The sequence below is a fragment of the Diospyros lotus genome, chromosome 5 (genome assembly GCF_014633365.1).
Source record: "Diospyros lotus cultivar Yz01 chromosome 5, ASM1463336v1, whole genome shotgun sequence".
NCBI lineage: Eukaryota > Viridiplantae > Streptophyta > Magnoliopsida > Ericales > Ebenaceae > Diospyros > Diospyros lotus.
The window spans coordinates 4,946,241-4,971,450 of record NC_068342.1 but is presented as its reverse complement, the minus strand read 5'-3'; the positions used below and the strand labels follow the sequence as shown (position 1 = coordinate 4,971,450).

The window sequence follows — 25,210 nt, the reverse complement described above, 5'->3', positions numbered from 1 at the left end:
ACATTATTATAATTTAAATTTTTTAAGATAATAATTAAGTATAATAAATGTTTATTATTTTTATTTATAACATAATATAATATTTAAAATAAAAATATAAAAATTAGAATTTCACTTAGTTTGAGGACATCAAAAGTATATTATTTTTGTACATTTTGGATTAGACAAAGAGATATTATGACTAAAATATTCATCGTCTCCATATCGATTCATGAGGAATATTTTTATCATTAGTATATCTTTGTGTAATCTAAAATACACGTAAAGACGTATCAATAACATTATTCATAAAAAAAATATGGGAAGAATGGCTCAAACGACAGTTACGCAGTTGGAATTTACCCTAATCACTTCCGCCGCCCCAACGGCTGCTTCACCCTCCGGCCATCGGTAACTCCATCCCGACCGGCAAACCGGATCCGAACTTCTTCTTGTTCTTGTTGTTGTTCTTTGTTCGATCGGCCGAAACCATATCTGGAACTCAGCCTGATCTGCTTTGCTGCCGGCCAGACCCTAACTTGATCTGGCTGTAGCAACTGAAATGTGGGTTTGCCAGTCCAGATCCAGCAGGTTCGCCCCCCAACCCAACCCTCTTCTTCTCTACTCCTCTTGCACAAATCTTCTGTCTGGGGATTTTGCTTGAGATTGATTTGGTGTGCAGTAGGTAAAGGAGGAGAAACGTGAGGGAGAAATGTAGGTTTTAGTCTTGCCGCTGGTGGGTGGAATTTTCACTGAAGAGAGAAGGAGAAGAATAGTTAAGTGGGTTTAATCTTTTTGAATTTAATATAAGGTTGAAATGGTACATTTTTGTTTGTCATGTTCCCTGCTAATGTACCCTCTATGTTGAATAGGAGAGTGGCCTTGGCAATGGCGACGACTAAAATCTCAGTTGAATTGGTGGGTTTGATGTTGCTATGCATAGCAGTGACAGTGGCACAGAGTGTCGATGAGTACATAAAGTACAAAGATGCAAAGCAGCCGGTGGCTGTTCGAGTCCAGGATCTCCTCAGTAGAATGACTCTGAAAGAGAAGATTGGTCAGATGGTGCAGATTGATAAAAGTGTGGCCTCTGCTCAAGTTATGCGCAACTATTCCATTGGTAAAGTAGATAACCAACAAATAGAAAATTATCTACGCTGTATTCTTCTTTTTGTATGCAAGAAAATGAACATTATATTGCTGCATTGATGTGTGGTAGATTTTGCTTTGTATTCATTTATGTGATTTAATAGATGTTGTTCTCTTTGTATCATAACACATTCTTTTGTTTCCAACTGATCTCCGTCCTCCCTCTCCTCTCTGAATTCGTAGTTTTTCTTAATTGAGCTCAAGCCATAATGCAACAAAGTCTAGTTTTTCTAAATTGGGCTTGAGGCATCATGAAACAAAATTTGAAATTCCTTTAATGTGACTGACCCATTAGTTACCAGAAATGTGGCATGTTTCAGGTTGTTGAATGGGAACATGTACAAGGTATGTTAGTATGCTAATTTTGTGGTATGAAGGGGGTAGCTTAATTGGTTCATTATTTTTTGTCATGATACATTTTATAGTTGTTCTTGTGTATGGAGATGGTGTTGGAACTTTATCTCATCATTCCCTCACTAAAGGGTTGTGTTAGGAAAGACATCCGATGTAAAATTTTGCCGCATTGTTCTTTTTCATAGATTTTTATTGTCAATGTGACTTTTAGAAGTCAGTTGATATTATGAATGCTATGCTGTTGACCCTAATTTGGTTAGCATAAGGTACAATTGATGATGGTGCCTTGGGTTGAAATTAGTTAAATTAACCTTTGCTAATATAGAAGATGGTTTGTTTTGAATTCTTTTCTATATTCATGTGCAAGAAAGTGAAGTCTTTGCCACATTATTCTACACGAATGAAGTCAGGTTTGAATTCCCCCCCCCCCCCCCCCCCCCCCAATTTTCTTTGAAAATTATTCAGACTTCAAGTTTTTTCCCAAGTTTTAAATTGTTTTACCTGAGTTCATAAACCACTTGGATCCACATTCTTGGACTTTGAATCTCTTTCTTCACAATCTAGGGACATAAAAGAACCACAACTCGAAGCGTGTGATCTAGATCACAGCTCAGTATGACAGCATACATAAATGCTACTATGTTTGCTATTGTTGAATTATTAATCGCCATCTAATCTAAAAGCTTAAGCTATTAGATAGAGAGTTCACTTTATCTTTTATATTATCATTTTCACTCTCATCCTGGCCCTCACCTGTGGTCAGACTTCACTACATAACTAGTCCAAATAAGTGCAATAATTTAAATATTGGGTCAGGGGTGAGGTTTGAACTCAGGACCTTTGTTTGCTCTGATTCTATGTTGAATTGTTAATTACCATTTAATCTAAAAGGTCTTAAGTTGTTAGATAGACGACAAACTTTGTTCTTTATATTATTATTTTTCTCTCTCATCAACTATCATGCTTAATTGCTTTACCTAGTTCAGTTCTTGATTGTATATATCTATGTGCATATAGATGGCATATAACCCACAATGTGTAAACAACTCTAGATTTGCTATAAAACGTGGGTATTTTTTAAAATTATTTTCTGCTTTTGCTTTAGATTTGAGAAACTTTCCTAGTCTTTTTCCTGTTAAATTATTTTATTACATGTTGAAGTGCGTAGTTGACCAGTATATGAAATGAAGATCCCTTTTAGCATCTTAGAAAAAGGAGAAATTACTAAAAATTAAGTATCCTTTCTATGTCAAATAAAGTAAAAAATTAAACATAGAAAGAAAATGAGAGCTGCGATGACTAAATGATTAATACCATATTTATCAGAGATTTGTTTTGAGTTTTTCTGCAGGGAGTGTATTGAGTGGTGGTGGGAGCACACCCCTTCTACAAGCTACTGCCAAAGATTGGGTTAAGATGATAAATGACTTTCAGAAGGGGTCACTATCTAGTCGTTTGGGTATCCCAATGATATATGGGATTGATGCTGTTCACGGACACAATAATGTATATAAAGCTACCATATTTCCTCACAACATTGGACTTGGATCTACCAGGCAAGTACATAGTTTTGGTTTCCTGCATCAATGTTTTCTTACTACAGATTCCTGTGCAAGGTTTGTGTGTGTCTGTGTGTGTGCACTAATTTCCACATTTTATTCATAATGTCATGCGCTTTCCATGCTCCTAGTTATTCACATCTCCAGCAAATTCAATATTTACTATTGATGACAAAATGTCTTTTCTTCTTAGCTTCATATTGCTTCTACATCAACCACCCCTTCAGTTCAAATTCAATTAATCTCTGCTTATTTGATTATCCAGTGAATCCAAGCTAGAAGATATAAAGAAGCATAATTGTTAGCAATCTTTCTAGTTTATCATCATCCTGAATTCTAGCTCTCCAATCATATACAAGATCATGACGAAAGATCCAATGATTTTCATGTGCACTAGGAACACCCTTTAGATCATCTTATTAGGTTGACACTCCAGGTTGTTGTAAGTTAGCTATATGATTAATCTAATGAAAAAATAAATTGCACTTTTCTATTATTTATTACTTCACTGCACCAGGGATCCTAATCTTTTGCGGAAAATTGGTGATGCAACTGCTCTTGAAGTCAGGGCTACTGGAATTCCTTATGTCTTTGCTCCATGTATTGCAGTAAGTTACCTTATTATAACACTAACCTTGTTGCAAGACTGAAAATGTCATTCATGGTTGATGTTTTCAAATGAATTCTATTTTTCTAAGCTTTTCAATATTTTGTGAAATGTTCTTGCATAGGTCTGTAGAGACCCTAGATGGGGTCGATGTTATGAGAGCTACAGTGAGGATCCCAAAATTGTTCAAGAAATGACGGACATTATACTTGGGTTGCAAGGCGAAGCTCCAAATAGTTCTTTTACCAGGGTGCCATATGTTTCAGGAAAGTATGAAGCTTATGAATTGCTATGATAAGCTTTGTTTTCATTGGGGATGTAATTGCGTTTTTAGGGGTTTTCCTGATTTGTTGAGTTTTTTTTTTTATTATCTTAGAATTAATAGTGTGAACCTCTGATTTCTTTTTTCTTTTTCTTCTTTTTGCTAACTAAAGCTCTGGTTTTCAGATGATACCTATTCAGCATAGCAAATTTACCATTAATAACTCAGCATGGATCAGTGTGTGTTTAGCCATGTTTTTCCTAAAAATACCTGTAGTTGCCATGATTTAATATTGAGAAACAATTTTTTAATTGTTCTAATGCAAATCAATTGGTTTGCTCATCTTTGCCTTTTCTTGCTGGCATTTACTTGTTTCGCAGGAACAAGGTTGCCGCTTGTGCAAAGCACTTCGTGGGTGATGGGGGAACAACCAAGGGTATCAATGAAAACAACACAATCATTGACATGAACAGATTGTTTAGCATTCATATGCCTGCCTATAATGACTCAATTAGGAAAGGTGTCTCGACAATAATGGTTTCCTACTCTAGCTGGAACGGGGAAAAGATGCATGCCAACCACAATTTAATTACAGGATATCTCAAGGGCACTCTTAAGTTTAAGGTAAATAATGACGATATGAGTAACTTTCTGGTAATTAATTCATATACAGGAGATATGCTGCTTGAGACAACTAAAATTTAAGGCTGACTCTTGTCCATTGGTGTGGATCCTTTGTGTTGATGGATTTGTGTGCTACTTTGGTGCTTGACCACATAATGTGTATTGTGACAAAAATATCTAGTCATTAAATTAACTTTACAAGATGCAATGCATATTTCATTTTACGCTTGATTTATTTTCTTACTCTTATGATCTTTCAGTATGCTTTTGGACTTCATTTTGTGTTTGCATGGTCCCACTGCATTTCCTATGCACAACAACATTCCAATCTGTTGCCCAGATAATAAACCCCCCCCCCCGCGGGGGGGTAGTTTTGACCCTTTTTGATTTTAAGAAAATCTGACTTAACTTGTAGATTCAGTTCAGAAAGATTTTATGGTGATCTGAGATGATTGCCAAATATGAAAATGAAGCGCAAACACAGCTAAGAATAAAAAAGAGTTTATAAATGTTCAGATCTTTTGAGCTTACGTCCTCTCTCTTTAAGGGAAACCTTGAAGGTTCTACTAAGTAGAATCTCTAGATTTTAATGGAGCTAGAAACCAATACAAATCCTTTTCCAAAACAAGAACAACCTTCTTGAAGGTAAGAACAAGTCCCTCACACCAAAGTGAGAATCCCCTCACTTAAGTGAGTAATTATGCCAACAAAAAAACACTACAACTGACAGAGCTTTGAAGACAACAAAAACAAAGAAGGTGTAAATGAGGATTTCCTTCAATGCTCCAACCACAACATACTTTCTTTGCCTTGAGATAATTGAATGCTCTTGCAAGTGTTTTCAGATTTTTTGTATCTTCAATGTCTCTACACAAGCCTTCATTTATAGTCTCCAATACAAAAAAAAAAAACTGTTAGAGAATAAAAGGGGGAACATCTTCTGTGAACTCCTAGCTGGGACCACCTCTTTTTCATTAATGAAATATCACAAATTTGCATAAATGAGGTTAAAAGAGGAGACAAAAAATTGGAGAAAATATTCTCAGTTCAGATATCATAATAAGGACATATTTGCAACAAAAAGCCTACATTCCATTTTGGGAAAGATCTTTTTATTTGACTTGATTTGCTATAAAACATCTAAAAGAAATTTTGATTTTCATCACAGATGACTGTTACAAACAACAATAATATCTTCCCTTTTACGAGCTTATGAAGATTTTGAAACTTTTTAAGAAGAAGCTCAGACTCGTCTTCATTCAGACATTTGAAACTCTTGGTTTAGACTTCTGAATAAGGCATGGTCAAAGATAGGCTTTGATTTAGATGTTTGAATGGTAACAAACGTTTGTAGCTCTCTCTTCAAATGTCTAAACACGGCTAGAATACTCTTACATGTTTTAAGCCTTATTTGAACATCCAAAGGGAATCCCTTAGACTCCCAAACCTCTCCAAAAATCAAATCCTTGTTTAAGCCTTACTCAAACGCCTGAAGGCATCCCCTCAGACATTCAAACTTCTCCAAAAATTTTTTGAAAGGTTTACTTAGACATTCAAAGGGAACCCTTCGGATGTCTAAATCTCTCCAAAAACTCATCTTCCTTTGAAAGGCCTACTCATATGTCCGGAGGAATCCCTTCAAACATCCAATTCAAGCTTGTTCATCTATTGCTCTGTGCTTATTTACATTTACTGCTTTACATGTCTACATTTTTTATATATTTTATTCAATAAAAAATATCAAAAATAAAAATAGAAATCTAAGAATAAGAAGTTGAAATTTGGTTCCCAATACAATTTACAAATTTTTTGCAGTTTAACCTCTATTCATCTTCAAGACAACAGGTGATGTGTTTCCAACAAATTCATTAAAAATTGTTTGAGAGAAATTCATACTAAATAATGAAAAACTGTTTTCCCAAATGAAATCATGCTCTTGTACCTCCCATTATATGGACTATTCTCCTAGACTAGCAAACATCTCACGTTTCAATGTTTTCTTATTTTGTTTATATTCATTTATTTACATGTTCTGACATGTCAAAATCAAACTAGTGTCAGCAGCCCCGTTAATTGGGACTTGATCATTTTTATGTTTCCCACAAGATCTTTTTTATTTTTGGGGGATAAATAACTAACAAGGAACATATTATCTAACATAATATGAAGCAACAGACAAAAAAGAAAAAAAGGCTATGGCAACTCATAAAAATCTAAGGATTTGCACTTACCATTTTAAATATTGGAAATTATTTGACTCTTCCAAATGCAGATTTGACAGTTCCCCGGATGTCTCCTAAAAATTTTAATTTTTTTCCTACCAGCATTTTACAGACTTGTGTCCATTGTGGTGACTTGTGTTCCCATCATTTAGACAAACTAATGCCACATTATTAGTTTAAGCTAATAAGTTGAAAATCAATAGTAAAATAATAAAAGTATAGATTTTATTTATTAGACATCACTCCTTTGATCATTTTAATTTTTGTAATTTTGAATTCTTAATTTTTTTATGAAATATGTATTAGGACTTTTTATCACTTATTTTGCATGATGTAGAATATAAGTTATTTTCATTTTCCATTATGTAGACATGTTCCTAGTATGTCATTCCCTAAGTTTTTGAAAATGATCATGTCATCCTGTTTGTGTCGTGTTTTTCCCATGTCACATGTTTGTATCTTTGCTTCTTTGGTAGAAATTTTAGCTTCTAATGTATGGTTAATCTAATACCATAAACCTTTTATTCTAGCTGCTATAGCTGGAGTTGTACTGCATGGATTGGACATATTCATTACTAGTATGCTAATTGTTTGAATGAAATGTCAGGGTTTTGTTATCTCAGATTGGGAGGGCATTGACAAGATTACCACACCACCTCATTCAAACTACACTTACTCTGTCCAAGCTTCTATTTTGGCTGGTGTAGACATGGTTAGTGCTTCTCTTAAGACTATTTCATTTAATTGAAGAAGAGAATTTTCATTAAATCCAGTATCGTTATAGAAACTGTAGTGAGAAAGTACAATTGACTCACGATATTGCTTTTGGAAATTACAGGTCATGGTTCCATATAAATATACTGAATTCATTGATGATCTCATCTACCTTGTGAAGAAAACGGTCATCCCAATGGATCGTATTGATGATGCAGTCAGTAGGATTTTGCTAGTTAAATTCACAATGGGCATTTTTGAGAACCCTCTTGCTGATCTCAGCCTAATTGATGAGGTTGGAAGCCAGGTCAGTTGAGTTTGGTTGGGCAGTGATCTCAGCCTAATGGATGGGTTTTTTTTTTTTTTCTTTCTGTAAATAGCCAAATTGATGAGGTTGCTAGTTAAATTCACAATGGGCATCAATAGGTTCCAAATTTCTGTACTTTCAGACAAGTCATTCCACCAATGAGTTTGGTTGGGTAGTGGACTTTACTATTTATGAGAAAAATGCCAACTTTTCCAATGCTATGCCCACCCAACTTGACAAGTCTTAATTTTAGTTTTGAGTTGGCTCATTTAGATCTGTTATCTCCAGTTGGCTGTAGTTATTTCTGTTTTTCTTGGATGTTTTAAAGCACCTAATTACTCTCTAATGGGCTATGGCTTTTCCCCTACCCCCACCCAACCATAAAAAGAAAAAAAAAACAACAAAAGGAAAAACCACAAAAGTTGACCTTTAAACTCCCATCAATCTTGCATATTGAAAAAGAAGTACTGAGAACAGTAATTCAAAGTCTTATTGCTTTGACAGGCACACAGAAACTTGGCAAGGGAAGCTGTAAGGAGGTCGCTTGTGCTCCTGAAGAATGGGAAAAGAACAGATGAACCATTATTACCCCTTCCCAGGAAGGCACCCAAAATTCTAGTTGCAGGTAGCCATGCTGATAATTTGGGTTATCAATGTGGTGGGTGGACAATCACCTGGCAGGGATTTAGTGGCAATAACTACACAAGTGGTATGGTTATTAAAATGCTTTTTGATCAACTGGTCAGTCATTCTGATAATTGTTAGCAACAACCTGCAAATTTAGCATTTGGAACTGCTTTCAATGCAATAATGACTTTGGAAATGTTATGATATTTCACAACAACAACATATCATGCCATTATTCTACTATGTCGTGTGCTCGCCAGTCATTTCTAGCGAACTAGAAATGAAAGTTGCAAATTGTGATATTTAGATGCAGTTAAACAGTGTACCATTCTAATTGGAGATAAAATACTTAATTGATATATTCCTTGGAATTGGATTTGCTTCAATGAGCTAAATTTGTCAGCTCTCCTTTCCGAGGCTCTAGATATTACTTTCTGGATCCTTAGCTGACAAGCAGAAAGAAAAGATACAAACTAAGAAAATTTAGTTAGCTGTCTGTAAATCTGAAAGATAAAATTAACCATTTCCCCTTTTATTTAGTTTTTGTTTATTTTTCTGGTTATTACGTTCTGGAGTGGGTTGATACTAACTTATTTTCTGAATGGTAAGGCATGGATGTGCATTCAACATCCTTCCCAGGTTAGGCACTTAAAAAAAAATCTACAAGTTTAAAACAAATTTAACATACTACTACTAAACCCATTATGTTTAACAAACTACTCTGTTTGCCATGTCAGTCTGCCCTCCTGCATGGCTAAATGAGCAATATAAAACCACGCTTCTCACCAGTGATACTTTGAAAGAATCACTGGTGGGATGAGAGTTTTACGAGTCCAATGATGTCAGGAACCTATGGGTCCAGGGCAAATGTGCAATTACTTGTTGTGGTTAGATGGTTAAGATGGTTGTAACAGTTAGATGGTTGTAACGGTAGTGGTTAGGCTGTTGGGTGGCAGTTAGGGGGTTTAGACTGTTGGGGGCAGTTAGATGGTTAAAAGGGACTGTTAATATTGTTGGGAGGTTAACAACCCAGTTGTTAGGGTGTAACTACTATTGATTGGCGGGAAGAGGGGCTATAAAAAGGACTCCCCTATTCAATAAAAAGAATCGATGAATTTTGTAGCAAATCTTTCATTTCCTTCCCTATCTTTCAGTTCTCTCCCAAGACCCCTCTGTTTCGTTTCTCTCTCGTTTATTTCTCTCTCTTTCTCTCTCCCTCTCTTTCTTCCTACCCTAATTTCCCTCACCAGAGGAGAATTCTGCTGTCAGGACCGAGATCCTGACAAATGACTTCAAAACCTCTGATCTCACTAGCAGTTTCTTTCAGAGAACCACTGGTGAGATGAGAGATTTTGTATTACTCATTCAGCCATGCTGCATCTCCTCCTGTGGGACACGCTGTCGTGGCAAATGAAATAGTAGTTTGTTAAATAGTTTGGGTTGGGTAGTAATTATATGTATATATATATATTTATATATGTAAACTTGTAGTATTAAAACAAATCCTTAAATCTTATAATTTTTTATGATCTCTAAAAAAAAGGAACACCATATTTAAATAGGAAGTAAAGTTTCAAATCTTTCAGATGTATGGGAGGTATATCGTCTTTTCAACTAAATTTCTATTAAGTTCCCTAATAGTTACATTTTATGGTAGAATATTATACAATTACACTTCATATTTAGATATTTACAATGCATCCATGTAATTACATGCATCCTTTCCATACACTTCCCCAACATCTTAAGATTACAAGTTCATGAAGGCTCAAAACCTGGCACATCCCATCTTAAACTTGTAAGTTATTGCCCAAGTCTGTGTAACATAATAAGAGAGCAACCTAAGATAACTTAGTAGAAACTGAATTTATTTGACAGCTTATTTTCGTTTGGCAGGAACTACCATCCTTGATGCTATATCTTCTACTGTTGACAAGAACACAGAAGTTATCCATGTTGAGAACCCCAGCAGTGACTATGTCATGTCTGGCAAATTCAGTTATGCTATTGTGGTTGTCGGCGAGTACCCATATGCTGAGAGTGCAGGGGACAACCCGTCCCTCACTATTGCAGATCCTGGCCCAACTGTCATCAGCAATGTCTGTGGGGTTGTGACATGTGTTGTTGTGATTATATCTGGCCGACCGCTTGTGATTGAACCTTACATGTCCTCTATTGGTGCCCTGGTGGCAGCTTGGTTACCTGGCACTGAAGGTCAAGGTGTGACTGATGTCCTCTTTGGGGACTATGAATTTACAGGAAAACTATCACGAACATGGTTTAAATCTGTGGATCAACTCCCGATGAACGTTGGGGATTCACACTATGACCCACTCTTCCCCTTTGGATTTGGACTCACAACTAATTTGACCAGGGCAAGGTAAAAATCCGTCAATTATATGACTTTTACTAATTGCATCATGATTTACTTTGGGATTCATCTACATCTGATGTTTCTGTCAAGTTTTCTTTCAACATTTCATTTCTTTTCATCTCACATTTGACGCTATTGAGCACATACTATACTGTATCATGAGGCAATATGCATTTATTGAAATCTTTCTCTATCTCTACTTCCGGTTATTTATTTATTGCACGGCAATCCATTTCTTCACCTCCAGAGGAACTAAGAAATAATTTGCTATTGTCTTGTCTTGCTACAAACAACTTTTTAGGAGGAAAGTCCTTTGAACTCTAGTTACTCCTCTTTTATGAATCTTTTTTTTTTTAAATTGAAAATATTTGGAGCATATAAAATGGAATGGATTCACATCAAGGGGACATCATCTGAGGTTTTATTTTGGTGACATCTTCTACCACTATTATACTTGATCACAGGCGGTTCCTTCAACTATTTGTTCTGTGAAATAAGGTGATGGGGGATGGCCATGTCAAGAGAACTGATGACTGATATTGTTTTCTGCAGCTCAATCGCAGCCGACACTAATGGAGGGCGACCATATTTACTTATAACTATCATCAATTTGCTCATCACTTCATATCTTACAGGTATTTTTGCCAAGTTAAACAGTCATGAATCAAACAAGTGAAAATGGAAGGATGAATTCTCACCATTTTTCTTAAATTTCCTTTTGTTGTCTCTAACTTATCATGAGCAATCCAACATTAGTTAGTTCCATTCATGTAATGCTTCTTTCTAGTAGGTCAGGTCAATCTGTAGGTAGCCAGCTTCTGCTAGCTTGGGATGAAAGCAAAATAGCAGTAGATGTTTTTTCTTAATGTTTCAAATGCTTTATCTAATTCAAATGGGTCTCAAAATATCAGTTATCTCATCTTTGCTGTGCATTTGGAGATTGAAGTGGTCTTTCACATGCTAATAGTAATGCTATATATATATATATATAGCCTGGCATGACATCTCATATGCAGCAGCTTCTTAAGTGTATCGAGTTTAGGATGCAAACCTCTTTCTGGTTTCGCTAGATTTATTAATATTGTTTTTTCCCTTTTAGATTCATTAAAATATCGTTTGGTCCTTGAAAAGGAAATACAATTTTTTGTCACAGTTTGGCGGGATGGCCCATTTTATTGTGGGGACCGGGCCGCCGCGCTGGGCATATTGTTTTGGATTGGGCTACACTGTGTCAGGCCCACGGGCCAAGTGGTCCAGTGAGCATATGGACTGGCCCGCTTGGCGGAGATTTTGAATTTCTCTAAAAAATAAAAAATACAATTACCTTTTAGTAATAAATAAAAGTATATTGAATTTTTTGGGAACATTTTACTAAAAGCGTCGTCTTTATGATTACATACTACAATTTGTATTGAATAATAATGGCTCAATTTTTTCTAAGATATTCACGAATAAAAAATTAAATCAAGTACTAACTTATAATTTACTAAATATAATGTATAAAATTACAAATAATATATTCTTTTGGATGATTCCTTAGTATATTTATTTAAATCATAATGTAGAAAATACATTTTTCTTTTTCAATTTAAGCAGCCAGCAGACTTGACTATTCCTCTACCTGGCTGGCAAGCACGACCCATGGCCGAGGCGACTATTCCTAACAGCGCCCTCATGGTAAACCACTTCGAGGGCACCATTGGTCACAGGCAGCACTAGTGTGGTGTTATCCCATACACGGACCATAGCCCGACAGCCTCACTGAGGGCTTATCGAAGGGCACCAAAATTACAGAAATACTCTCATCTTGCAAATTTGCTTTCTCTGCCCCCGCCTCCTTTCCTCTTTTATGGTCACCTCAAACAAGCACTGACTGTCGCTGCATCACCTGGCCGCTTTTGCCTCACCTCGTCCGCTGCAAGAGGGTGAGGCGGCCAGGCAATGTAACGGGCAGTTGGCACTTGTTGGAGGGCGACCATAGAAGGGGAGAGAGAGGAGACATGAAGCGGGGGCGAGGAAACAAATTTGCAATTTAGGTGACAACATTTATGTTACTTTGCGTCCTTTGATCAGCCTTTTGGTAAGGCTTTCGGACACTGTAGATTAATCCCCCAAACATATGGATGGTACACCGTCTCATCTTAAACAAATGACCTTGCTTCTACTGTAATAGGGCAACAACTTGAATTACATCCACATACCTGACACTCCACATTTATATTGCCCTTTACTACTAATGGGTGGCCTAAATCAAATGTGGTGGTCGGTAATTTACCCTACAAATTAATTTTGGACATCATGTCTCTTTGATCTGGCAGGATGGATTAGAAACAAGTGCACACTTAGTTTATAAAGACCAAACAAGAATTCATGCCCTAAAGTTTCATTCTTGCAGTATTCATACTAACAAAATAATCAATTTATATAAGTACTTGAGGAAGGAACAAGGAATACAAACAAAAAATATAGTAACCATGCAGCAAAGAGAAACAAAAGGTTAATTAAATATGATGTGTATTTTATGGTTCGAAGAAAAAGCAAACCTATTCAGAAATTTGCTCTCTCTTTCCTGATCCATCCAACCAGGTCTGATGCACATGCATCCATCTGAACCCATCAGGAACTTCAACCTGCAGAAATCCATTAAAGAAAACAAACATGCTTAAAAGTAGTTACCTCAACTTTGTTTTTTTCCGTACAAAAATAAATGCACATAGGTTATCAACCAACTGAACTGATATAAAATACGAAATCATACCTTTGAACTCAGTAAAACTGTGGTCAGACAACGTTCCCTCGTGTCACCTACCAACAAACTCTACGGAGTTACTACCAAATCAAATAAATAAATATAACAGTGTATCATCGAAACGAACAGGAATGGAGCTTGAGATCAATTTATCAATGTGCAAGAGGGAGGAGCATTAGCCAAATTAAAATTCCTTAAGGATTTGGGTTTTTGAAAGTAGCTTATTGAGATTTCAGGGTAAGAAAAAAGAATGAGAGGAAAAGCAACTCAATCTAACCAACCAACAATACCACTCATATGGTTGGATTCTTCTGAACTTTTGAAGCATGGAAAATCAATTCTGGAAACATGACTACCCCTATACCGCATAGGAAAATTTTGAAGAACAGAAAGGTTTTTAATACTAACACCAAAACACCTCAAATGCAAACAACTTTCACTTTCCATGTGAGAAAAGAGTTTTCTTAAGTGGTATAAGCTCAATTCCTCTGCTTCTCAAGAATTCAGCGGTTAATCACTGAAATAAAACAGGTCTTAATTTTTCGCTTTCAAGGAGGTACTCTTGTTTTTCAACGAAGCACTAGCCATATATTGTGTAGCATTATATAGACTGTCTCACAAAAGTACGTCAAAAGTTTCCTAAGGCAAAAAAGTAAAAAGTATGTCATTGATCACCACCCACCCCATATTTGTGTTTGAAAGTTGCATGGTTATCATCTTAGGCTCCTAAATTAGGTCAAGTAATTGAGAAAATATTTTACAATCTTTTAACAAGAAACTATTTTTAGCTTTGGTCATATGATATGACATAGGGGATCAGGCTTCTGCAGTTCTTTTAGATTAGTTCTCCTCCCCCCCCCCCCAAAAAAAAAAAAAAAAAGAAAGATAATAATGGTTAGGTTTGATATGAATATACCATATCAAACCTATAATAGTTTCAGTTGACTTTGAAAGATAGTACAACAAAGTTCAGAACGTTCATATATCCACTGCCTCTGTATACTGAAAACCTAGTATTGGCACCATAAAACGTCAAGAAATAAGGGCATGAAACATATATGGAAGTAATATTAATAAGTATGCTAAGCATCTCTTACCAGAAAGCTCCCACTTATCAAACTTCACCAGCCATGCGTCTACACCAATCTGTGCTAAGGAAACTCGGTCCAACCACACCCGAAAATTTGTTCCTTGCTTGTTTCCATAGGATGCTCCTAGCCCATCTATGTACTGGTTGAGATGCTGCTCAAATCCAGAAGGATGGATAAAAATACCAGGTGGATACTGACAAAAATTTAAAAAGGAATCAGAAGGCAGTTGTCATGTCAAGGTAAAAATAAAATGAGTGAACAAGAGATGCATATTTTTAAGTTCAGATGGAAAATGAAATAAACAAAAAAAAAGTTAGACACAAAATTAGTTGGGCTAGATTGTCAATTTCAAAGTGGTAGAAGAAAAGGACCTCGCAAAAGAAAGTGTACTTTATGCCTCTGAATTTTACACAAACAAATATGCACATGGAGTTGGCGTTAAAGAAGCAGCAAATAAAGTATCCACTATTTAACTGTGAGATGCTGAAGTAACAAACTTGCAAAATACATCAGCCGCTACCAACAATATTCTCGAGGAACTTAAAACTCTAGGTAATATTCATTTCCCAACTAACTTACTCAACATTCTGTACAAGCCTAGGTTACATAAACTGTCCTAAATTTGCAGAAGTACTGCACTTGACAGTTGGGAAAATATTATATGCATCCAACATAGTGAAATGGATATGAACTCGATATGCTAAAGCAAAAAAGTTTCTTTTTTTTTTTTAATTCAACAGTATGTTGAAGAGTTTCATATGAAACTAACACTTTTTTATACAATGCATGAAAAATTGTAAGCAAGTTTGTGAACTCTTTTTTACTTTAATAAGCTAGCTAGCTATAGAAATATTACATGTAGCTGTATCCACATGTCTTGACATGGGAATTAGATGAGTCAAACAGAAAAACATATACTCGGACATGATACTAGTACCCAAACAGCTTCAACCTGAATGTTAGTCATTCCTCAGTTTGCAGTCAAAATGTGTTCTAATATAATGAGTACAAGAGCTCTCTGCCTTGGCTAGTTTTCCATGTAGCCAGCAGAGCATGTGCTCTTACTACAAAACGAACTCCAAACTAGACTTCCTTTTAAGTAGACTTACAAAGACTGATCTTAATTTCTGTAGAGACAGCTCAGACTTCTGGACCTCTGCACGCTTCCATCTTTCATAAAACAAGTAAAACTTCACTACCTCAAGGCCTGGGTTAAAAGTCTGTTCTTTGCTTGCTGGAAGGTCAGAAATGTCTCTGGGAGATATATTTGGGCCTAGACCAAAATTACCAATGGCCTGTACTATCCCAGCTGCACATCTTTCAGATGCACGAATTATATTAGGATTACTCCCTGCATTTTCTGCATGCCACTGCAACAACTCTTCCTGTGCATTACTGACCTGCTTGTTTAGCACAAACAAATGAGATTTTCTGATGGCCACTCAAATTATGACAATAGCAAAAATATTAGCACACAAAGAAATGGCTATGCCTTTACCAACCATCACACCGTAGACATCAGGAACACTGAACAGTTCAGCATCATTTCCAGAGTCACCACAAACAAGAGTGTTAGCAGGTGGTTTTCCGTAGTATTGAAACTTTTTCAACAAATATGAGAGAGCTTGTCCTTTACCAGCACCTTTTGGCAATACATCCAATGCTATACTGCCGCTATAAGTAATTTTCACATCTAACTGATCCCATAAGAAATCAAATCAAATGACAGCATAAAAAAGGTGGTATTTCCCACCTTGTAGAAAAAATTGGGAACTGTAGGTATTTCAGCAATAAACCTCAGTACAACAAACTGAATCTTACCCCACGTTTTTCCAAGCATTCTGTCAGAGCTTTCATTATTTTTGAGGCCTGAACTTTCTCAACATAAAAGCTAACCTTGTGAGGTCTTTGCTCTGTTTCTGGCTGCAATAATACCATAAAAATTGGAAGTCTGAAAACTTGAAATTGAAAGAAAAAGACTATTCTGTTAAATTATGAATATAAATTGGTATTTTATGAAAAGAGAAATTCAGTGCGATGCTGTCCAGAATAATAAAAAGTGAAAGAAATTCTTGCATGCCACTGAACAAAGCAATTGTTGACTTAAAACACCATACCTGGAGTGTGAGTTCAGGAAATTTTGCAGTTTCTTCAGTGACTATGTTTCTATTCCACTTCTTATCCAGATACTGTTCCCATTCATGATCTTGTACCATTGATTCACCATACATAATCTCAGTTCCAACAGACAGGACAGTTATATCGGGGGTTAAAATGGGTTTCTCCTTCCTCAACTGTTTGTATATTGTAGGGGACCTTCCAGTTGAGAAAACTAACAGAGAATCATGACGATAGTAAGCTTCCCATAGGGCATTAAATTTAAGAAGGGCAAGGTTCTCGGGATCATCATGGTCTACCTGCAATTGAAACATTCTTTCTAAATCACTGACCAGAACAGGAAGCTACCTTGTGAGAAATAAAATGAAAATCTACCATTGTGTAGTCAAGATCTGAGACAATCATGAGCTGTGCAGAACTATTGAGGCGATACATGATATTAAAACCTGAACTCTGCAAACATGCAATGGTGAAATCCTGATTAGAGATTTCTAGGTTGAAAACGCCTGAAAATGAAGTGTGTGGTTTAGGTCAGAAATGAATTAGGTTAAGAAAAATCTTAGCCATAGAATTAAGTCCACCAAGATTTACATGCTCTAGATTCTTAAAGAAAATTTCACAATATGGTTGATGGAGGATAACCCATTTCAGTTTTTTTCTTAGTGGAAGCTCAAACAAGAAATTTCCCAGTCATATTTTGAAGATTTAAAGCATTTAACAAGTGCATGGAGAACATTACAGCAAATAAGATGGACTAGCAAATTATAGAGTGACAGAAGATGCCACTCTAATAATATTCTTATAAGAAACATATTATGGGGAAGATTAAGGCCAATGTTGAAGATGTGACCAGCTGACCATTGAGTAGAACTAAAACCTATTAGTGTTTATAATTACACTACTATGATGAAAAACCTACCAAAGTGAAGATAATTGTCATGAGTGTGCTTTTCTTCATAAGTAGGAAGAACATCAATTTTGAGGGCTTGCCCTGTCCTGACCTGACTAAGAAGGGTTTGGTCAATCAAGTTAGGGCCAGTTATGAGAGAACGGTAAACGTATAGGGTTAGGGTTTAGGTCAGTCCATCATCGCTGTGCCTGGCTTATAAAATAAAATATCTCAAAAATCCATATTATGTAGTGATAATAATAGAATTTTCCTTATTATAAAAGAATCAAAATTTTGTTATCCCAAATAATCAGGAAACTTCTTTCTATTTAATTTATGGGTAAATTGTTAAAATTTTCTATTCATTTTTGAGCTTTACGTAAGTTTAAATTGCCCCAACCAACATAACAACTTTTGCACAGGGCAAGAGATATGACAAGCTTCTTGAACTTGACATGGGTTAAGGGGTTTGTAGCCATCATGGATAGGAAGAAGTACAAACAAAGTTTTCCTATTAGGGTTGAAGAAACCCTAATAGGCACAAACACAGCCCATTTCCATCCCCATGAACAAGAAAACAAAAATGGACATCATGAATAGCCTTTTTCTCCATTATATTCTGCCCATTAATGTTACTCCACGGATTGTTTTGCTATAATGTTTTAACGGGAGTAGTTAACCATAAGGTTAGTATGCAGATGTACCACTTAAGTGACACAAATGCCTGTATGAAGTTCCTCCAACATGCTAAGCTTTTATCCCATCATGTGCGGTCGACTACATGAATTCTAACTTTCAATTCATTTCTATCTGTGGCCTTATCTTTTGTAAAGCTCATATAATTAATATCACAAACCTAAGTGACTCACATCAAGTTGCTCTTGGTCTTCTCCTCTACCTATTTTGCTAAATACTTATTCTATTCCACCACACCTTCTTATAAAAGCCTCCATTGGTCTTCTTCTCACATGACCAAACCATCTCAATTGTGTCTCACACGTATTAATCCTCAAGAGCGGCCACCTCGAGCTTATTATAAATAACTTTATTTTTAATTTTTTCTTATATGGTTGCACATTCATCTTAGCTTTCACATCCCGATGATGCTCATATTTTGCACATGTTGATGTTTACTATCAACATTTTGTGCCATACAACAAAAATGAGCAACTGGGTTACCCTAATGGTGGTATGGACATTGATAAGCATTCAACACAGGAATGCATTATAAGAGATGCATCCACGAGTTTGTCATCTGAGATGTCTTGGGATATAGATTTTTGGACAATGATGCTATAGCAAGTTGTTAGGTTTGCTCTCTGAATCCTTAATGTGGAACCCAATGATGGACTTGGTATTTGGTCCTTCTTTTGAACATGACAACGAACCAGAGAAAGCCATATTACTGCATCAGGATAAATTGATACAAAGCTGTTGGAATAAATAAAATGGAAGAGGCTTTAAGACGTTGGAAGCATGAAAAGGGTCAATGAAAATGGAGAGTTACTGGTTTTAAAAAATATAGGCTTGATTCATTTTAAATCACAGAGTATGAAGGTACAAACGTTTGTGTGTGTACAAGGCTTAAACAAGACCATTGCTGGTTAAATGCGAGGTTCATTGCTAAGTTTATTCAAGCTTTTGTTAAGGCAGACCCATAAATTCATGTAGCAGTTCTTGCTAAAGTGGTGTTAAAAAGTATTTGCTATAATTTTTGAAGATTGGGATCCATCTTACAGGATGTCATGAATTCATGAGAGCAAGTATAACAAATTACAATGGGAATATTGTCAATTACATATACAACAATATGCACTCAAATGAAAATCATGTTTGATGAAGTTTTTTGGACATTCAGATCCTGATTATGGATTTAATCATTTTCGTCATACTATTTCGCATCTGTGGCACGCACTTGAAAAGTACAAGGGTAGCCTACTGGTTACAATATGATGTGAGGGAAACTTACAGATTTTTCCTGTTACTTCTGTAATGGTTGATTGAGAAGAGTTATGAGTCTTATGACAGTTGGAGGTACTTCACTGGATTCCTTTCACTCCAAGTCTATTTGAGGCATGTTTAAGCAAATTTTAATAAGAGATCTAAGAAATTTACATTTTTATAATCTTTTATGGCAAGCCCGGCGGACTCTATAGTGTGGCCATGTTCGGATCTAAGTAATGTTCGGATGGTAATTAAAAAGAGTGTGGCCACTATGAGCCCTACGCTCAGTCACAAGTCCATGAAGATGTTATTAAGGATTATGAATGATCAAACATAGCTCAGACTTGTACTACAAATCAATGTTTCACTATTGATTTCCCCTGTCCTGAATCAATTTCGGGGGGGGGGGAGGGGAAGGGAATTGACCGATAGAATTAAGAGCATCAAAACCTGATTCATTCCGATGACCCCTGATGATTCTTCAAAACCACCTCTAATCCTATGAGACTTCTTCGTAGCTAATAGCAGCCGCCGGTGGGAGCACAATACTACGTTGTGATTACCGAATCGAAATCCTCTCAAACAGAGAAGAGGCAGCCGGAAACGCAATGTTTCCAGGGATGCAAAGCCAATATTGAAGAAAAACCAATCCGTTCGACTAAAATCGGAAACGGTTCCAAGAACCGCCGTTTTCAACCGCGGTTTTTCTGTATTTTTTTTTTTATATATTAATAATACCTAGTGTTAATTGGAATCACCCAAGGGTGCCAAATGTGCGTTGAGTTAACCATATATGAATTACTTATTTATTTTTAAATTTAAATTTATATATAATGATCGATTATTACTCAAATAATTTAATACCAATCTATCATTTTTCTTTAAAACTAACTCACTCTCGATTAAGTTATTTATCCGTTCGATTAATATATCACTAATTATTTTTTTCTAAATTGTTTAAAGATATTTTTATTTTATACATTACTATTAATTATATTAATAAAGGGATGTGCGAGTTTCAAATTTTATATTTAAGATTAATTCTATAGTGAGATAAATTATAAAAATTATTAAAGTTGTGATGATATTTTAAAAAAACTTAAAATTTTCTATCTTATTATTCATTAATCTAGGAGTTTTATTAAATTAGCATTAGATTCTATTCAAAATTAAACTAAATAAGGCTTATAAATGATATTTGTCAATATAAATATATATTTAGAGTCTATTTAAAGTTATTATTTTACTTGACTTATATTTAAATAAATATTCTCAACATCATAATTTATATGTATATAAATAAATAAAATCAATATAATGTTTGAATTTTGTGGGTAATTTGATATTGAAGAAGGGGAGGGGATGGGATGGGATGGGATGGGGGCCAATGAAGAAAAAATAAATTGGAAAAGGGGAGGGTCAAATTTGTAAGAAAAAAGAGGAAGAGGGAGAGGCACGTAGGGATTTTGACCTAAATACCCATCTTTTCTCATCCTTCCCCTCTGCCTGCAATTCCCATCTCATCCCTCTCCCACCCCCTTCTGCTACCCTTCTATTTCTCAATCCTCTTCTTTGCCCCTTCGCTCCCTCCCTCTCTCTCTCTCTCTCCCCCTCTCCCTCTCAAACCAACTTACCCGCCAATTCTCTCTCCCTTCTCTATCCCGTTCCCTTTTCAAAAATTCCCCTTCGCCTCTAATCGATCTTGCTCACTCCCAAACCCTAATCCCCGTTCTCCGTCCAAATCTCGCCGGATCGTCGCCTGTTTCCCCCCCTCTTTCAGCTTCTGTCCGAACCCAACTCGATTATTCGCTTTTGGGTTTCTGGGTTTCAGGTAATTTTGTCGGTGGCTAAGCTCTCGGTGAATCATTGATTCTGAATTTTCCTTGTTCGTGGGTTTTCATTCTTTTTTGCTGAATTTTGTTTTCTGCTGTCTGTTGGTGGCTGTAGTTCCGAAGGTGGGTATGTTGATATAACTTTTCTTGAGTTTTCTTGCTTTTTGTCAGTCTACCTGGTTTGAAAAGATCTATTGATGGGTGTCAAACTTCGAGGGGACTTGGCTTTGTCACGGATTCCTGTAATCAAGAGGCCAGAAAGTTTTAAAAGCAGCTGAAGCTGTTGCCATTGGTACAATTTTTGCCAAATTTTTTTAGTAGCATTTCTTAACGTTATGTTTGTTGATTAATCATCATTCAAGGGAACACGCTATATTCTTCTCACTGTACTATTTCGTTGTGATATTGAAAGCAGGTCTGATTGGTAGAGACAGTGTTCTCGCCAATCGTACATTGATTGCTCTTGGATTTGATAATTCAACAAGTGAAATAATTGGACCATACATCCAATCCCCAGTTTTTTAGACAGGGATCTGTTGAGATTTTGCTTCTTAAGCTGATTAAGGTTTGGTGTGAAGGGTTTTAGTTTAAGGTGTTCATTGTTTGAGCAGCTATATTTTCGTTGCAATCAGAAAGGATTTGATCTGTTGATTGCTGGGGGCTTGGGAATAATTGCTGTTGATATTTGTTCTCTCAGTTTCTTCAATGGCTAACCATGATTTGATACTTGGACAAAATCACAACTTGGGTATTGGCCAGAACCAGCAGTTGGGGATGGGCCATAACCACAACCTGGTCCTTGGTCAGAACTCTGACTTGGACTTGGGACAGACCAATGAGCAAGACTTGGGTTTGGGACAGACTCATGACAATGATTTGGGCTTGGGACATTCTCATGACCATGAAATGGGTTTAGTGCAGGCACATGACCATGAAACTGATGTCGGACATGGTTATGAACATGAAAATGGATTAACTATGGACCATAAGCCTGAACATGTTGGCCATGAGTTGGCTCTTCCGCCACAGGGTGGTGAGTTAGTTATATCTGGGAACAATCAACTTGCTATTTCCGAAAACCAAGAACTTGATGACAGTTTGGAATTAGCTGTGGACCAGAACCACGAGATGGGGATTGAACCTGGCGATGTTATGGATGTCCATGAGGGCCAGCTTGTTGTTGCCTCTCCTGTTCTTCAGCAACGTGCCCTGGCTATAAATCCTAGTTATGAACTGCGTGTTGGACAAGAATTCCCTGATGTTAGGAGCTGCCGTAGGGCATTGAGGGACACAGCCATTGCCCTTCACTTTGAAATGCAGACCATAAAATCTGATAAAACTCGATTTACTGCAAAATGTGCCAGCGAGGAATGCCCCTGGCGCATACATGCTGCAAAGCTTCCTGGGGTGCCAACTTTTACAATCAGGACCATCCATGAAGCTCATACATGTGGAGGAATTGGTCATCTGGGTCATCAGCAAGCCTCTGTTCAATGGGTTGCAAACTCTGTGGAGCAACGCCTTAGGGAAAACCCCAATTACAAGCCAAAAGAGATACTGGAAGAGATTCACCGTGTTCATGGTATCACTTTGTCATACAAACAAGCCTGGCGGGGCAAGGAGCGGATTATGGCTGCCATGCGTGGATCCTTTGAAGAAGGGTATCGCCTCCTTCCGCAGTACTGTGATCAAGTTAAAAGGACGAACCCAGCAAGCATTGCATCTGTTTATGGAAATCCCACTGATAGTTGCTTCCAGCGACTCTTTATTTCGTACCAGGCCTCAATTTATGGTTTTGTGAATGCTTGCCGGCCACTTCTTGGACTTGATAGGACCTTCCTGAAAAGCAAGTATCTTGGTACTTTACTTCTAGCTACTGGATTTGATGGGGATGGTGCTCTTTTTCCATTGGCATTTGGTGTAGTTGATGAGGAAAATGATGATAATTGGATGTGGTTTCTCTCCGAGCTTCATAACCTGCTAGAGATCAATACAGAGAACATGCCAAGACTTACAATTTTGTCAGATAGGCAGAAGGGCATTGTAGATGGAGTGGAAGCAAATTTCCCAACAGCATTTCATGGTTTTTGCTTGCGCCACTTGAGTGATAGCTTCCGCAAGGAGTTTAATAATACTATTCTTGTTAACCTTTTATGGGATGCTGCTTACGCCCTCACAGTAATTGAATTCGAAGCTAAAATCCTCGAGATTGAAGAGATCTCACAGGATGCTGCCTATTGGACAAGAAGAATTCCACCCCGTTTGTGGGCGACGGCTTATTTCGAGGGAACAAGGTTTGGGCACTTGACAGCTAACATTGTTGAATCATTAAATAATTGGCTTCTTGAAGCATCTGGGCTACCAATTATTCAGATGATGGAATGTATTAGAAGGCAGCTTATGACATGGTTCAATGAGCGCCGAGAGACAAGCATGCAGTGGACGTCCATCCTTGTGCCTTCTGCTGAGAGGCGTGTAGCGGATGCACTTGAGCGTGCACGCACTTATCAGGTTCTTCGTGCAAATGAAGCTGAATTTGAAGTTATATCGCATGAAGGAACCAACATTGTTGATATCAGGAACCGATGCTGTCTCTGCCGGGGTTGGCAGCTGTACGGTTTGCCTTGTGCACATGCTGTAGCAGCACTCCTTTCTTGCAGGCAGAACGTGCATAGATTTACTGAGAGCTGTTTCACGGTTGCAACTTATCGGAAGACATACTCGCAAACCATACATCCAATTCCTGACAAAACTCTGTGGAAGGAGTTATCGGAGGGGGATCCAACTGCAAGCAAAGCGGTTGAGGTTGTAATTAATCCACCCAAATCTCTAAGGCCACCTGGACGGCCAAGGAAGAGGCGAGTGCGGGCTGAGGACCGTGGCAGGGTAAAGCGAGTTGTCCATTGTAGTCGCTGCAACCAGACGGGTCATTTTAGAACAACTTGTGCAGCACCCATTTAGAATTGACGGCAGGAGTGTTTTTGCTATCTAGCAACTTGGGTAAAACTAAAACCCTTTTTCCCTGTGCAAAGATTTTCTTAGCTGTCTACTATTTATGGGTTTCCATCACTTAGATTCTCAAATCAGTGCTGTATGTTGTTAGAGGCATAAGTTGGTAGTTCACCATTAGTTAACCCCCCCAATTCCCATATCGCATATGAGAGGTCTCGTCCGTCAATAATACATTGTTATGGAGGTTGAACTCACTGTTTCATGTTTCATGACCCACCCTATATATATATGGTACTTGGTGGAGCCCTTCTTGGGACTATGGAATCATGTTTTTTCCTTCTATAAGAACGGTCCTCCTTTCTGCTTATTATGGTTAAATGTAGAGTGTTATATATACATAGTGCTCTTCTTACGTGCTAGTTGTGGCTGGCTATCTCTGAATATTTGTTGTGTTCTCGTGTCATATTTTGTTTTTATTACAAATTTGTAGATTTCTTCATCTTCCAGTTAGGTTTTTATTTGATTCAAATAATTATAGTTAAGATAGAATCCAAAAAATGGATAGGAAGTTGAGCTTATAAATGGGCATACGATGCATTCAGAAATTCTGACGTCTTTGATAATATTGAATGCAAGTGATTATGTTCATGTCCCTTACTATATTGTCTCTATTTTCTTTCAAGGGCAAGCCAAAACAGTTCCTGCATTGTCATTTGAAACCTGTACGTGCACAAGCAGCAGCATTGAAATTATCAATAGAAGCAGCAGCATTAGTAAACTATGGAGCAGGCTGCCAGTCGAAAGCCAGCCAAAACTTGTGTGTAGAATTTGCAACTTCATTTCCTCCACCACCATTC

The 25,210-nt window shown here is 36.9% G+C and overlaps 3 protein-coding genes across 10 annotated transcripts; 2 read left to right on the top strand and 1 right to left on the bottom strand.

Annotated features, from left to right (window-relative positions):
- The first annotated feature begins 295 nt into the window (after nucleotides 1-295).
- LOC127801699 (uncharacterized) lies at nucleotides 296-11,697 on the top strand. 4 transcript variants are annotated; one of them, XM_052337042.1, is made up of 12 exons: nucleotides 296-570; nucleotides 665-754; nucleotides 852-1,099; nucleotides 2,834-3,038; nucleotides 3,559-3,649; nucleotides 3,773-3,918; nucleotides 4,291-4,534; nucleotides 7,364-7,468; nucleotides 7,595-7,777; nucleotides 8,282-8,486; nucleotides 10,301-10,784; nucleotides 11,331-11,697. In XM_052337042.1, exons 3-12 carry the CDS (start codon nucleotides 868-870, stop codon nucleotides 11,452-11,454), a joined length of 2,019 nt encoding a protein of 672 aa, XP_052193002.1. In that variant the 5' UTR covers nucleotides 296-570; nucleotides 665-754; nucleotides 852-867; the 3' UTR covers nucleotides 11,455-11,697. The 4 variants fall into 4 exon arrangements, with proteins under 4 accessions (XP_052193002.1, XP_052193000.1, XP_052193001.1 ...); XM_052337040.1 differs by having other exon boundaries at nucleotides 662-754; XM_052337041.1 differs by having other exon boundaries at nucleotides 662-759.
- Nucleotides 5,102-20,238, bottom strand: LOC127801700 (sucrose-phosphatase 2-like). 2 transcript variants are annotated; one of them, XM_052337045.1, is made up of 10 exons: nucleotides 20,020-20,238; nucleotides 17,112-17,242; nucleotides 16,736-17,035; nucleotides 16,440-16,541; nucleotides 16,121-16,315; nucleotides 15,728-16,021; nucleotides 14,625-14,811; nucleotides 13,537-13,583; nucleotides 13,322-13,408; nucleotides 5,102-5,424 (listed from the first exon to the last, which is right to left on the bottom strand). In XM_052337045.1, exons 2-9 carry the CDS (start codon nucleotides 17,169-17,171, stop codon nucleotides 13,322-13,324), a joined length of 1,272 nt encoding a protein of 423 aa, XP_052193005.1. In that variant the 5' UTR covers nucleotides 17,172-17,242; nucleotides 20,020-20,238; the 3' UTR covers nucleotides 5,102-5,424. The 2 variants fall into 2 exon arrangements, with proteins under 2 accessions (XP_052193005.1, XP_052193003.1); XM_052337043.1 differs by having other exon boundaries at nucleotides 15,728-16,018; nucleotides 17,112-17,189; nucleotides 20,020-20,235.
- An 804-nt stretch (nucleotides 20,239-21,042) lies between these two features.
- On the top strand, nucleotides 21,043-24,615 carry LOC127801338 (uncharacterized). Of its 4 annotated transcripts, none has more exons than XM_052336349.1 (3): nucleotides 21,043-21,400; nucleotides 21,573-21,693; nucleotides 21,817-24,615. In XM_052336349.1, exon 3 carries the CDS (start codon nucleotides 22,107-22,109, stop codon nucleotides 24,360-24,362), a length of 2,256 nt encoding a protein of 751 aa, XP_052192309.1. In that variant the 5' UTR covers nucleotides 21,043-21,400; nucleotides 21,573-21,693; nucleotides 21,817-22,106; the 3' UTR covers nucleotides 24,363-24,615. The 4 variants fall into 4 exon arrangements, with proteins under 4 accessions (XP_052192309.1, XP_052192310.1, XP_052192308.1 ...); XM_052336350.1 differs by having other exon boundaries at nucleotides 21,517-21,693; XM_052336348.1 differs by having other exon boundaries at nucleotides 21,043-21,693.
- Nucleotides 24,616-25,210: the final 595 nt, after the last annotated feature.

Coding starts and splice junctions, on each gene's coding strand:
- LOC127801699 (XM_052337039.1), top strand. CDS start 542: ATGTGGGTTTGCCAGTCCAGATCCAGCAG. Junction 3,039..3,558: donor ATTGGACTTGGATCTACCAG/GCAAGTACATAG, acceptor TCACTGCACCAG/GGATCCTAATCTTTTGCGGA. Junction 7,778..8,281: donor TTGATGAGGTTGGAAGCCAG/GTCAGTTGAGTT, acceptor TTGCTTTGACAG/GCACACAGAAACTTGGCAAG.
- LOC127801700 (XM_052337043.1), bottom strand. Junction 16,019..16,120: donor CTGATGTCTACGGTGTGATG/GTTGGTAAAGGC, acceptor CTAAACAAGCAG/GTCAGTAATGCACAGGAAGA. Junction 13,584..14,624: donor TGATAAGTGGGAGCTTTCTG/GTAAGAGATGCT, acceptor GTTTGTTGGTAG/GTGACACGAGGGAACGTTGT.
- LOC127801338 (XM_052336349.1), top strand. CDS start 22,107: ATGGCTAACCATGATTTGATACTTGGACAAAATCACAACTTGGGTATT.